We start from the raw sequence: 15,189 nt of genomic DNA, 5'->3' as shown, positions 1-15,189 counted from the left end.
ATGCTGAATTTGGCACACATCAGCATTTAAAAATGCAGGAAAGCAGTCAAAGCATCAAACCAAGTCTGAGATATTTTAGATAGAAAACACAGGGCTGGCATATAGATGTGGGAATAATAAATTCCAGGGTTTTTTCCCCCTCATTCTTTCCAGCTTTTAAAACCACTTACATCAGTCCTTGCTCCTCTGAACTGTATTTTGCATATGGTGGAGGTGTTAATGCACAGTTACTGCACAATGGGGTTGTGAATTTTAGTTAATGAAAGCTTTTAAAGGCACAATGAAATCCTCAGATGAAAAGCAACAAAGAAGTGCAAAGCATTATTATAGCCTAGGTTAAGTTTTACTGAGAGCATTCTTATACACGATGGACACAGCATAAATATGTATTATGGATGATAACTGCCCTGTAAAGGCTAATTCCCACTCCTGAGGCTGCCAGAGGCAAGGGGTGGCGGTCTTATAAGACTTAATAAAGTCTCATAATGTTTTCTTCCTACTCCTACCCCCAGAGGCTAGAAGAGGACCCCTGTATACATTCTGAATCCTTAATGAATAGCATGGCCATCCCTGCACATTGCATGCACAATTAGACCACAAGTACTGGCAGACCAAGACAGTTCAGTGAACACTTAAAGGCAGAGGCAAATATAGGAAGTACAGCAAATGCTGCAGTTCCAGTCACAGCAGTGTGGCATATAGTAAGTTTACAGTGTGTGTTTGTATGCTATGGAAGAGGTAAACAAAGGGATGGAAATCTGCTTGTCATTCTCCTTGATAATTTTTGCTAAAATCCAAGTAATTTTTTGTGCACAATAACAAAAAGGAACAATTAAGACAGTCTTTATTTTGCAAAGGTGAGAAAGGGATAGCTGTCAATGCGATGTGGATGAAAGCTCCAGTAACCACTAAAATTTGGAAAAGATCTAGCACCAGAATAAACGTACATACAACAGCTTACCAGGCTGAGAGAGGATCTGCTGGTCTGAAAGATGGTTTGATCTGTTACAATAGGAGTGAAGTCTTCAGTCTGAAAAATATTCTGCTTCCTGGGTCTGCAAGAGCTAACATTGTTCTAAAGGCTGCATCCCTCTGATCAGCTGCCCTGTTTCACTGATCACAGTCTAAGTGATCTGTAGCCTCCTTCTTTTTCTGCCTCTGTTCAGAGAAAAGATTGCAGCTTCGTTTTAGTTATTATTTGCATGTTTTTCTTAATAGTTTACTCTCAGCAGCTTCTGACTTAACCTTACGTGTACTGAAGTTGAGGAAAATACTAAAAAGAGAATTTTTAGATCGGCACTTAATATTTTCAAAGTAATAGCAGGCACCTCACACATACATCTTATGTTCCACCCTTTTGGAAGATGTATTCTAACACTCTTAACTTACCTGCTTTAAAAGGACGGGCACGTTGAACCAGCTGGCCTTTTTCCACTGCTTTAGCTTTTCATGTTATATTCTGCTGCTCCGATTTCTGAATTTTCCCTGCATTTTGCAAGACAAAATGCAGAAGTTTAAAGGCTCATAATGTTTATGTGACAAAATCTTACTGCTAAGTACAGTATTACTGACAGATTAGTTTAATGCAATAGCATAATGTAATTTAATTATAGTAATAGTGCACAGCAACAATCTTATTACTTATGTCAGATTGTGAGACATTCTCTCTTAAAAGCTTCATCATTATTATTTAGTTTTTAGATTTAGTTCCACAATATTCCCCCCTCCACACACATTAAATTAATTTCATAGGTGTAGAAGAAAAAACATTAGGTAAATTGCTCCCATTTTGCCACTGTAAGATTCCATAAGAATTCACAATACAAACTAAAAACATATTTTGCATCATGAGACAATAGTCAGCCAGCCTGTGGTGAAAGCTTGTAGCCTTCTGGGCATAAGTCCTCAGGCCTGCATGGTAGTTAAAAAAAAAAAAAAAAAGCCCAAGCAAAAAAAAGGATCATTGCACCAAGTCTACCTTTTGTATTTACCTGAAAGCTTTTAATGTAGGTTGATCTGAATTCCTGTGCTAGCCATGAACTCCTTCTACATTAATATAAACTATTGTAGTTCAGGGCTCCAGATTTTTCAGCCCACAGCTTCCACTGACTTCAGCTGTGGCTGACAGCAGTTCTGAAAATCCAACCCACAATAACTCCTGTTTCTAAAGTTTTTTTTCTATCTATCTGAAGACCACAGAATTTTCTATCAGTGTTAATTTAGCCTTGCAACAGCTCCAGAAAGACAGAAAAATGCATCTTCAGCCAGCACAGCTGTATGCAAAGTGAACATCTGTCCATCACCAAATTCAGTTTAGCTAATAATAAAAAACCACGCTTATTTTCTCTTCCAGACAGGACCAGACTGCAAGGGAAAGCCTGGAGAGGATTTCCGTGCTTTAAAAAGGGAAACAGGGAGAGACTAAATTTCCTAAGGTCACTGAGGAAATGCATGGTAGCGCCAGGAAAAGAACCCGGCACTCCAGTAGCTGAGATACGACCTTCACAGCCCAAACCGGAGGGTTTTTCTCTGCAGCGTGACTGCATTAGCTCTGTTGTGGTGACATAACAGCGCAGAAAGAGCAGGCTCTGTGGATTTTGTGGCAACGAAGTTAGATAAGGTTAATTTCTGGTTGCCAGAGAAATGTTGTCTTTTTGTAATTGCATCATTGCAAAAGCTCTTCTTGCTTTATTTCAATAAAAAAGAAGCTAGGTAATGTGAATTAGCTAAATCACTGTAAAGGACTGCTTTTTAGAGGGGGTAACAAAGGTGTACCCTTTTTCTTGAAACTATGGAAACTGCAAAATAGTCCTGCTGTGTGCTGACCTGTTGCCATTCATTTACTAACTCGCCCAAGGTTTTGTAAGACCCAATTGTATATAATTTTATATATTTTTCAGTGCATATATTTATTTAGTTGCAAGACTAAAGCCACAAAGAGTCTTGGGCTCAGTACTGCAATGCTTGACTCTGAGGGGCTCTTGCAGCTTAAGAAACCCATAGCTCCACAAAAGCCAGCATCTCTGCACAGAAGTAGGTTCTGTGCAAAAGACCTACATTTCTGCTTCTTTCAAGGGGTTTGGAAGATGGCTCAAGAGTGGATGGACACATTTCTCTCCCCTTTGACTTCACAACATGTATGACTGTGTCAAGTATCCATGCCCAGTGGTCCCTTTTATTGTGCAACATACCAGCATAAGGAAGAGATAAATTGTGCTAGACTTCCCCACTCCTTTTCAAGCCTCAACGTTATATTTAGGAGGAGTTGTGTTCTGTGAGAGATTAAAATTCACAGCCTTTTTCTATTTAATTTTGGGTAGATATTTGAAACCAGGATCAATCTTTTACAGCAAGTATTTGCTAAAAGCTAGTCTATTCACTGTTCCACAATACCAAAGGCGACCTGTCAAATCTATGGCACCTTTACAAGCTACAGAAACAAACATAATTATATACCAATTCACTTGTGCATTAATTTTAGCATGCAGCAGAACCCCTTCCTCTAGCCAGCCTCTGCTACTGCAGCAACACCCCGTACTCAGCAGAGACCTGGACTTTTAATAGAAGTTGCACCATTTTTACACCTTTATGTGCCTTGGTGTTATTCATACTGTGTACCATTTGCTACCAAAAGCCTCTCCATTCCTTAAAGCTTTGTCTCAGAGGAAGAAAGAAATCCGGGTCAAACGCAAGCTAGTGGGGGATTTCAACCTTTGTCTTAGCTCCATGTTTAGGTGACTGTTCTGAAGATCTAAGGGCACTGAGAAAACATCTTCCTCTTTGGTATATTTTGCATGAAACTTTGTAAAAACTAGAAAGCAAGTTGTTCCTAGCCTAAGATCTATTAGAGTCAATTAGGTCACTTCTGCTGCTTTTGTAGCCAAGATGAAGTACATATGGCAAAGAAGTCTCTTCCTCCCATTGATGACATTGTTCCCTTGCCTATACATGTTGATTTGGAAATGAATCTAGAGTAACTGTCTATTTAAAGTGAAACTCCTAGTTATGAGTCTCTCTGCTAGTTTTTTGGGGTTTTTTTGGTTTTTTTTTTACCATTCAGGTGCAGTGAACAACTTCAGCGCTGCTGTGAGCTTGACTCCTAGCCTCAAGATCTCACCCTCCCTAGTGTTGTCTGGATATCAGGCTTTTCAACCCCCAGTCCTTCCTCACAGGTAGGAAGCACATCACAACTCATTAGTAATTTACTGCTACAGTAATTTTTATAATTACTGCCAGGAGGCCTCATTAAATTTGATCTAATGAATAAATATTGTATTTTTCAACGTGATTACCAGAACAGCTTAAGCTGAGTGCCATAAACAATTATTTTCTTCAATACGCAGTATGTCAGTGAGTATTGATTTTTATTTTGTAAAGAATTTACTGTATTCCTATCCATGGCTAATAAATAGCCAGCCCTCTGAAGTGTCAATTGCCATGGAGCAGATGGCAAAACAGAAATTGGGGTATCTGATGCAAAAAATAAAATAATGCACATTATTAATTCAAAATAATTCACATTAGTGAAGATAAAGTGTTTGTCTGGAGGTCAAGGAGGAGTGCTCCAATGTGAGTCTCTCTCCTAGCCCCCACGAAAGCAGCCTGCTTTAGTCTGGTGGCTCCAATTTGTAAATCAGTGATACCAAAAAATTTAGGATGTATTAGCAGGATACAACAAAGCATTTTATCTCAGAGAGCTAACAAGTGAACAAACAACGATGCCTTATGTTTCATTTGCTTTTAGATCAATTGATCAGATGAAACATTCTTTTAACAGGTTTAAGAAAAATACAGAGATATGTAATATGCTGAACATAAACCTATAGTTCATACCAAGGCTGCAGATTATATTTACTTTCCAGCATCATTTACACCTTTTTCAGCAATTGCAAACTTTAGCATACAAACCTCTTTGAACTGTAACAAAAGGCATGCATTGGCAATGTCTTAGCATACACATCAGAGGAGGTCAGCATCAGGAGAAAACCCTTGAAATTTCTGTCATCTAAGAATGTTTTCTGCACCTCCTGCTATATGGTACCACATTAGACAGATCCAATTCCATAGTTCGAGCACTACTAAAATAATTTTAAACCAAATTTATCTACATCAACAAATGGCCTGTGCCATTGTTTAAGCAAGTCTTTCATTTAGGGCAAGAAAAAAAGGTCTATGGCTAAACCCAGGGTCACTGAGGGCAATTCAATGTACCTGAAAGGATTTTTTCCTATTTAATGGACATTTTTGAATGAGCTTCATTTTCTCCCTTGTTTGTTTTGTTTAAGGAAACCTGGGGAGTCTTGAGATTGTTAGCTCACTATCTTCCACTCAGTCTCCTTGCTGTGGCCAAACTGTGATCTGGCCCCCACTAAACTTCACAAGTACAGTGCAGTTACTGATTTATAACTGTATGTCATCAGAACAGCCTGACTTTCACCAACATGCAACTTTCTCCCCCTTACACATTACCTCCAAGTAAACTGTAGGCAATTAACTCTACATAGGACCTTAGGACTAGATCCACCTTAGTTGCTGCTTCACTCCATAGCGTCTGTATTTCATGACACCTAATATTTGCTCTCATAAAGTCCCTTTAATACACAGGTTTCTGTTGGGACAGATGTGGAGGAACCTCCATCTCACCGACACTAGCTGATGAGTATCTGTGCTTCCAAGTAGGTTGTTGAACAAAACACAACCTCCCCAATCTCAATAGTGGTGGGATGTGGTGGCACTTGCTGAACAATCCTTGCACAAGGAGCAACTACAAGACAGCTTCTCTTCCTCCTTCATATTTTTGGTGCTCCACGTCCCAGAAACACGCTAATCACAGCACTGCAGAGCTCAGTACAACTCCAGGCAAAAGTAACAGTGCCCTGCACTGCTGTGGTCTGACAGTAGGTCTCCCTCCTACTCCAACAACTTTACTTTCTGAGGGATAAGGTCAACACGGTTTAGGTGCCAGGCAAACACCAAGAAAACATTGCTCAGCAATTGAGGCAGAAAGAGGTTTAGGTGTTTTTAACTGTGGGGAGAAGTTGAGTGTTTTGTTCAAACTAAGCCATTTTTCACAAGGACTTCTGAGAATCCCTTTCACAAAATCCATGTCTTCTTGCATATTCTACAGCAAGCCATGGCGTACCAGGAGCAAGGGCGCTCCAGTGAGGCTGGCCATTTCACTAGATAGCAGGGAACCCTAAGGTCTGGCAGGAATCACATGTCCTTGTGGATCCCAACATGTTAAAAGTATAATGTGGTATCTGTACAGGGAAAAACAGAAGCTAGATTTCAGCAGTGAGGCTTAATCAGCAAGTTAGCTAAACCTAATATCAGATGATAGATGTGAGCTTTTGGAAACCGGAAGAACACGTAGGGAAGAAAGAAAATGGTACCTAATAGATTGCAATACTCTCAACTCCCTTGTTTCAGTTATAATGCATAATATGCTTAAGAGCAAGTATGTCTAAGAAATAGACTAACACTGCTTGCAAGGAGAAAGGGTGTATATCTCCAGTCCGTGCTTAGAAGGTACACAGGGGAAAAAAAAAAGCATTATTCCTTGCTGTGGGTAAGTCTGCATGTCTGGATGAAAATTAATTGTAATCATATTAAGAACACCCAATTGTTATTTTTTTCTAAAGCAGATTTTAGCTATGTGGGTGAATGGGATTTTGTTCTTACAGCTGCAGAAAGTGTGACTCATTTAAGATCCTACCAGCAGGCTTTCACAGAACACTGTAGCTGTATGCTGTAATGGGCACATATATAACATATATACTGGTGTACTTTTATTTACTAGAGGTACTCTTCAGAGCTCTGCAGTGCAGATGCTGTTTTCTAGACACAGCAACCATTTAAAAACTAGAAGTTACTTCTCCCAGGGAAAACAGTTCCTCACAACAAAACTCTGTGCTTAGTTTCTGATACCAAAATTGTAACATCGCAACTTTTTCATAAGAATTAAATGGAAACAGAAATAAAGGAGGAAGAAAAAGCTTTTAGAGTGTTAACTCTCCACAGCAGGAAGAAGCTAGCATGGGCATTGAGCTTGGCACACTCATCCCCTTTTCCCTGCTGAAAGGGACACAAAAAGAACTCTGGCTAAGCATTTATTTTTCTGCTAATGTGAAAGTTTTCTTTTAAAGAGGAAGCAGATTGAACAGAGCATGAGAAAAGAATTTGACTCTGGCTTATTTCCAAAGGTTTTTTTCCTGATGATTCACTGTTATCACTTGTATTCACATTACAACCAGCCTCAAAAAGAAATACCCAAAACCAAAACCAACCCCCCCCCTACACCCAACAGCAAAAAAAACATACCACAAAAGCACTAAGAAATAGGATCTTTCCTACTGCTAAATTCTGCTAATAAGCTATGTAAGAAGAGAATCGCATAAGATAAGAGTGCCTGTGTTCATTCACATTTGAGTAGTAACATAGCTAAGCCTCTAGATCTGGAAATTCAGAGCACATCTGAAGATGGTGAATCTCCCAAGGTACTGAACAAACTGGTTTATACTGACTGAATTTCTTGGTTTACTTCAGCTATGTAATAAAATAGAAAACATCTAAATACCTCTGAAGTCTAAAATGTTTACATTTTCAGTATACTCTTTCCAGTAGTTTTATTTTTAAATAGGAGTTTGTTTGGCTATTCAGGGAGGAGACATAACTGCTAATTCTCTGCTAATACAAATGTTTGTATTTGTGGGAGCCCTCTCACCCTCAGCACTGGTGGCAGTCAATTGTGAATGACCAGTTTATGTAGCAATTCACAAACATACCACTTTTACATGGGCAGTCAAGCTAAAAGGAAGTAAAGCAAGGCCAAAAGAAGGAGCACTGGTAGGATCGCTTTGTTATTGTGTACATGATTAAAAGAAAGTGAGGATGCTTGCCATAGGCTTCTGTGTTACACCTCTTGACACAACCTAGCACACAATTTCATTGTCCCTGCCTGCAATATTAACAGACAAGTAAGGATATAAAGCCAATTTGAGCCCAAACACAAATCTGTAATTTCAGTAACGTTTTGTTTCCATTTTCAGGAGTAGAGGTAAGTTTTACCTGCAGACATACTCAGGGAAAAGATTTTTATGAGTAGGGCTCAACACAGAAGGATCTACAGTTCAACTGATTTTTTTTCTAGTTCAAGTGATTAGCACAAATACTACTAAAGTACTACTAATAAAGATGACTGGTACGATACCTTCTTACCCCATCCTGACCATATCATGACTTCTGTTCTATTTTTTTCACATAACAGAACTGTCCGCCATCCTTTCAACAAGATTTCAATCGAATGTAGCTGGAAGAAAGCCTGTACCAAACAGCAGCAAGCAGATCTTCTTTAATGACTGTAGGTCTATGCTCTAGACATGTTTTCATACAAATACAGTATCTACAACTTCTTATATCAGTCACAATAGGATTCCAAATTTTCCCCTCACCTCCCAGTTTCAGGACTCCTACCACTAGCACTGATAATTACATTTTTGGGTTCAAACATACAATTCCCCTCCTGTTTGCCACCCCCATCCCAAAAGGGTTCATGGGGTTTTTGACACCCATTTCGGAGCCCCAGGCTTATTATTTGGAAGAAGGGTGAGACCCAGCATGAAAGTGTGATGCTGTCCTCTCAACATCTGGAGCCCATACACTCATGTGACACTATGACACAGCCCAGCATTACCTGGGTGCTGGAGTTTAAGACCCCATAGACTGGCCAGCCTATACTTGACAGAGAAAGCCATATCTTTTTAATCACTTTGTTTTAGTTACGAGGCCAAGAACATGGAAGAATAAGCAGGCAGTACTTCCACAGTCTCCACACTAGCTTATGCCACTGGCCACACAAGAGCTGCACTAGCAAAAAACTTTTAAGAGAATGAACTAGTTTATGCCAGCAGAGGTCAGTGGGTGACTCTCTTGCCAAATGTTTCAGATGCACATTGTGTATTACAGGTAAGGTTTCAAAGTCAGCTACGTTGCCTCACCCTGGAACACTGAAAGCCATTCTTTGACTAGATGCAACCATTTTGCCCTTTTTGGTCCCATTAGCCCACTCAAGCAAATGATGATGATGCTTTCCTATGTGACCATCTCCTTGCTTTTTTCTTCAAAATATGGTTTTAGGTTTCCGGCAGAAAAATTAAGGTATATTAGCCCATAAGGCTAGGAAGGGAGAGGGGGTAGTTTCCAAATTTAAAGTTTCCATTCCAGCTATCTATACTAACGTAACTGGTTAAGCAGCTGAGTGTGTTGCTCTGACACATAGTATGTGCTACATCAGCCTGTGAAGCAACACTTCAATGCTACTTTTGTAACTTACATACAGTGAAAAAAACACAGTTTGCTTAATAGGTAAGGAAGACAAAAAACCTTCTCTCAAGATTTGAGGAAACCTAATGTTTCAACATTTGGCTTAATTAAAAAGAAAGTGAGACAGGGAAGAAGCAAATAACATATATTAATATACACTAGTCTAAGAATCTGCAGATAGTAAGGTTTTGGCCAATTCCATCAGTAGATACTGTATCACTGTAATGAAAAGTTTACTCATAAGCAAGCTTGGAGGTTTATTTACTATTTAACTTGGGGAAGAAAAAAAAAGCTGTCACTCATCCTTACAGCATAGTCACTTCTTTCAGACTATTATATAGCCACCAATGCCCTTCCCATCCACCTCCCATCATAAGGAACAAAAGTCCAAGGAATTTAACTCCTTGGAGTGTAATTAGTCTTTTGAGTATTCTATTTCTAGCAGTTGTAAGTGACCATACCAGGTTAAAAAAAAATATATAAGTTATATCAGACTAGGCACAAGACCACCTGGCCGTCCAAGGAATTTAACTCCTTGGAGTGTAATTAGTCTTTTGAGTATTCTATTTCTAGCAGTTGTAAGTGATCATACCAGGTTAAAAAAAATATATAAGTTGTATCAGACTAGGCACAAGATCACCTGGCCCTAAAGCTGAGAGTAATGACGAATTATCAACTCATACAGCCTTTTTCAAGAATAAATTAACAGTCATTCTACCTCACACATGAGTTTCATTCTTCTGTTCTTCCTTTAACAGTGATAATTCTATTTCCATGCATCTTTGTTTTTAAAGCTGACAGAGTTAGGATTTTTTCCTCATGAAGTTTCTTAAATTGCTGCCCATTTGCTGCAGATACAAACCATGAGCTCTTTACCTATATTTCAAGTTAATATCAACAGCACTTAGGTAGCTGTGGTACAGAGACTTAGGAAAAAAGGTGTCTTGAGACACCTCAAAAATCATCATGTAAATCGTAAACTAACATACTACACAATTACATACAAATTTATTCTCACATCACCATCAGTGTGATGCAAGGTAATGCATCTAAACAAAACTTTTAGGTGAGAGTAACAACATGAGGGTTTTACCAGTAGAGAGTATCTGGGGACAGCTCAGTCACTGTGCGTGATCACTTCTTTCCTGTTTCCTCGCACTACAGGTGAGCTTTGTGCAATCTTCTGCCACAGTCTCATGCAACTCCTCTCTCTAGACCCAGCTACACTGACACAAAAGCAAGCAGCACAAGTATCAAAACCAGTCTTCAGCACTGTCAGCCTGCAATCAAGGTCCCCCAGATAATTCTCTGCTCCAGCACAGAGCTCCCAAAAGTTACTTAAGAGTTTGTCGGGGGGGGGTGGGGTGGGGAAATGGCAGATACCCGACTTTGACATGTGTCTGAAATAACCACCTCCGCATCCTTCTCAGCTCAGGATTTAGGCATCACGTTTCAAAAAAAAACGTACCAAAAAAGGGTAAGCACATAGCACATGTGCTTGAAGTCTGTATCTGGCCTGAACTCAGCATCTAAATATTTCTACCATCACAAATTAGTCATCAGGTACCAAACAGTCCAATCCAAGCAGCAAAATATCAGAGCAAGCCTAGTTCAGGAACACAGGCCTAGGAGGAAAGAAAGATATCCTAGTCCCACTGCTTCCCCAGTATGATGGGAGCAACCAACTCCTTTACTTGCAACAAAAGTTTACCTGAAAGGTGGTAAAATCTAAGTACAGCTCTAATGCGCTTTTTAAAAACAGTTAAGAGGCAAAAATTCTAACCCAGAAAATTTTTATTTTCAAAATAAAAAATTTTGTACAGAACATTGTAGATCTGAGAAAGTCTAAATACAGCAGTCTTTGTGATATGACACAAGGGTTTGCTTTTAGCACAGTCCTTTCACACTCTAGCAATCAGAAGGCAAGCCTTGCAATTGGGGGGGGCATAAGAGGAGTGGAAATCGCTCTTATCTGTCAGAACATGTATTTCTAGAGTTCCTTCTTCACAAAATGTACCTAGAGAATAGAGCACTCTCCACCTCAGACTGCACAGCTATTCACATTATAAAAACAGAGAAAGAGAGGACAGAAGATTTTCAATAGGACAGATGATTTATGAAACAGAACTGCAAGTCTGAGACATAAATATCTTTTGTTTCTAAATTCCTCTCTCCTCCCCTCCCACGCACACACTGATGTAATTCCCAGAAGGGTTTATACTGTGTATCATTATGTATACACACAGCGCAAATACTGTGCAAGCAGTCTAAACCCACGTTTCCTTCTAGTGCTCAATAAAAGCAAGTTGATTCTTCTACTATTCAACTGTACATTATTTGTAACATTGCATTCTAAACCTTATATAAAGCTTATACAGTAGTTTCCATAACCAAACTAAGCACATTTATACACTTTGTGGTTCTCCAGATGCAATTTTTGTGGCACCTTTTCTACAGCACTGAGTACACAAGACCCCATCCACACAGCACATTAGAATGCTTCAGCTCCGTTTTTGCTGTACTCATGCTTCATTAACATCATGTGAAATATCCTTCTAAGTCATGTGGAACCAGATACAGAAATATGAATGGACTGTTAAGGAGGAGACCACAACACTAACCACATTTATAAGTGCTCACAAACTGTATGCAATTCATTACATCTCCCTTTTTATTTATTTTTCAAAGCCTTTTTGACAAGGCAATCGCTCTTCCTCATCTGTTACTACAACCAAGGTGTCTCTTAAGAACATTATTTACGTTTATGCTGCTCTATGCAACTAGAAGAATAACTCACTTTAAGCTGGACTGTAGCTTAGAAAGTTCTTGGTTTTTTTTTTATCCAGATGTAAAAAAATTCAGGCTTCTGACTCCAGTGATTGTTTTGTCATTGTCCCCTTTCCTGATAATCAAATTCAACAAGTTACCATCTTTCCTCCTCTTCCCCAGGACCAGTGACGATTCTGCAAAGAAGGAGTTCTGCAGCTGCAGCAAGAGCAGGGAGAAGAGAACCCACAAAACCAGTAATTTAACCAAGGGTACAGCCTGTTTTAGACAGAGTGGTCACTCCACAATGTATACCAGTATGTTCACATCACTGTCATCACTAGGTAATGCTAGGGCTACTGCTGCAGAAGCTTTGAGCAGTGGCCTCCTCTCATCTGAGCAAAAATACCAAGTGCCACCCCCAACTGCTTCTGCTGCATTTTTTAAGTCACTTGGAGAATCTCCCTTAAAATGGCCAACGTGCACTTTGAGTACTCTATAAAACCAAATATTAGTGCTTGGAGACTGCTCAGCTGCAACTTTTAGGGCTTCCTTTTTGACCTTAAGAATGCGTTATTGTTTTAGAGAATTCTTAGCTTCTATTTGATCATTTATGTTCAGTAAGAGTCTGCAGTCCAGCAGAAGTTGGCCTGGAGTTAAGCACATACCTTTCCCCACTTGGTTCTGTGGGGAACAGTGCCCTGAATTCTCAGAACATATACATCTTTTTGTGATCAACTTCGAAGCATAAATAAAGCTGCAGCACAGATTACTGCATGTATAAAACTCTAATGGCTTAAAGCCACATCTCCTTTCAGGAAAAAAAAAAAAAAAAGGTTATTGGCATGAAAGCAAGGACTGACATTATCCGATTTGCAAAGTTGTTTGAAAAGAAAACAATGGCCTGTGGGCAAAGACCTTCATTAAACAGTTTTCCCCAAGTATGATTTGCACTGAGGTAAGTGAAAGTTCTTTATCCTTTTTTACCCAAAAGGGGAGGGAACACAGGCACTGGCTTTGTAATCTCATTTGATTAAACAATTCACTGTAGGCGATAATATGACATTGCTGAAAGAGTATGTAATTTCAAGGCAGTCACAGCTTCAGTCTTCCATTCCAAGTTCTTGTTTCAGACTGAAAGACAAGTAGAAACATGAGTTAGCTTGTAGCAAAACACTGTTCAGAAACTCTTTAGACAAATTAGTGGAAGCCCTGACAATAAACACAGCTGAAGTTGCGAGCCAAAAGACAGAGTGGCTATATCATTTGTCTTGGGTTTGAACCAACATGTCAGAAAAATCATTTAGCAAAATCTCAAGATTCTAAAGGCAACATGGACTCATCTTGATATTTCCCTGAGAGACTGGGATGTGGAGAGCTCTCCTCTCCCAATTTTGAGCTGCTTATCCCAATTAGAGCAGAGGCATGTCACTGACACAACAACATACTTACCTTTTCAAGTAGGCATGGACATTGTCATAGCCATGGTACTTGGCCAGATAGACCAGGACACCTGTAGCACATCGGCCATCTCGCTGTCTGCAGAAGCTACAGTTGCAGATTCCACGACATGGTGGGCACCTCCAGTTCTAGACAAAAGGCAGACAACAAGCCTTTATAACTGAATTGGAATGTCAGACATGATTCACATCCACAACTTGAGAGGACCCTGCTCTGCATCAAGTTCTATGGTGAACATCAGTACTTCAGAAGTTGTCTGAAGTGCAAGAGTACAAATTCTTCAGTCTGTAAGGGATTAAACTCTCCTTTGCCTGCCTTGCACATGACCACAGGAAGCATTCCACTCTGCTCAACTCCTGCAACACTTCTAAAGCCCACAATAGCAGCACTTTGTCCACAGTACAGTTTCTTTCCATAGGGCATTAAGCATTAATGCAAGGCAAAAGAGGATGCTATTCTGATGCTCAAATACAAAAATATTTTGGCAGCTGTTCCGTCCTCATAGTTTACTCCTGCAAATAAAGCTACACAAGTAGTGTATAACTTACTTACAACACAAAGTCTGTGACTGTTTGAATCAAACCAGGACTGCATTTTGCACTATAGAACTGTTCCCTCACTAAAACTCTTTCACTATGAGTAACCAATGCACCTCTCTGCTCAAGCTAAGCACAATAAAGCCAATATTCAAAATTGTCTTACCGGATCCAGCAACGCCGTTCTGACATCTTCCCCATACCTGTTGCGGAGGCATGGCCCACAGAATTGGCCCCGTACTCCTATGCAATCAGGGTTACGACAATTTGTCTTCGTGTCTATGGTTTTTTGGCGACACTGATGACAGGTGGATCCCTAGAACACAGAGAAAGTAGTTCAGGAAACACGACATTAAAGATGTCTCTTTCATTAGGGGAATAGAGCATTTAACAAGCAATCACTTTTGCAGCTAGCAGTGCTTATCCTGAAACAGAAAGCCACCTTGCAAATTTGAACCAAGTCTGTTTTAATGTTGCACCTTCCGTGTCTGTTAATCACTTCCCTCGGCTGGTATCACCTGGGTACTACAGCAGTTCCAGAGTGAAAGCAAGCTAACTGGCTTGGGTAAAGGGCATTCTAGAAATTTGGGGAAAGATAAGTGATGATGTTTCAAGATCTCAGGCATACTTCTCCCAAAAATCACATCCTGCCTCTCAGCAAGAGGGAGTCTGCTCTATCTGATGATAAACAACAAGCAGGGAATAACAAGAAAATGACCCCACAAAGTATGCATTTCACAAACTTGGAATATGCTTACCATGGCCCTGTTATATACTTTATCTCTTGCAGATCCACAAATATTATTCAGCTCTTCCACTGTGATCTCCTCAACTGGGCGCACAATGTGTGGAAAAGCCATGGCACCACGGTGACCCCTCCTGGGAGTTCGGGCTTCATGCTGAAGAGTGAAGAGACAATACTTTAAGTGTGAGTTTCAGAAAAAAGTCTACATAAACAAGGTGGGGATCTTCAAAGCAATGCCAAAGTCTCAAACACCCAACATATATTTAAACAAGAGATAAAAGATCTTTGCAAAGACATATGATACGGCTGCAGCTTTAGCACCTTCACTTGATCTGTCACCTTCAGGGTGCAGAAATGCTA

At 39.8% G+C, this 15,189-nt stretch overlaps 1 protein-coding gene across 1 annotated transcript in view; it reads right to left on the bottom strand.

Annotated features, from left to right (window-relative positions):
- Nucleotides 1-13,053: 13,053 nt before the first annotated feature.
- CDCA7 (cell division cycle associated 7) overlaps nt 13,054-15,189 on the bottom strand; it is a 5,877-nt gene continuing 3,741 nt past the window's right edge. The window contains exons 6-9 of the mRNA XM_010292208.1: nt 14,843-14,983; nt 14,251-14,400; nt 13,540-13,676; nt 13,054-13,221 (exon numbers count right to left, since the gene is read on the bottom strand). Coding sequence (XP_010290510.1) covers nt 13,191-13,221; nt 13,540-13,676; nt 14,251-14,400; nt 14,843-14,983 — 459 coding nt within the window. The 3' untranslated portion in view covers nt 13,054-13,190. The remainder of the gene's footprint in view (nt 13,222-13,539; nt 13,677-14,250; nt 14,401-14,842; nt 14,984-15,189) is intronic.

This window comes from Phaethon lepturus, unplaced genomic scaffold, assembly GCF_000687285.1.
Source record: "Phaethon lepturus isolate BGI_N335 unplaced genomic scaffold, ASM68728v1 scaffold16520, whole genome shotgun sequence".
Taxonomy (NCBI): domain Eukaryota; kingdom Metazoa; phylum Chordata; class Aves; order Phaethontiformes; family Phaethontidae; genus Phaethon; species Phaethon lepturus.
Note: the sequence above shows the minus strand (reverse complement) of the source record. Positions and strands in the feature narration are given on the sequence as shown.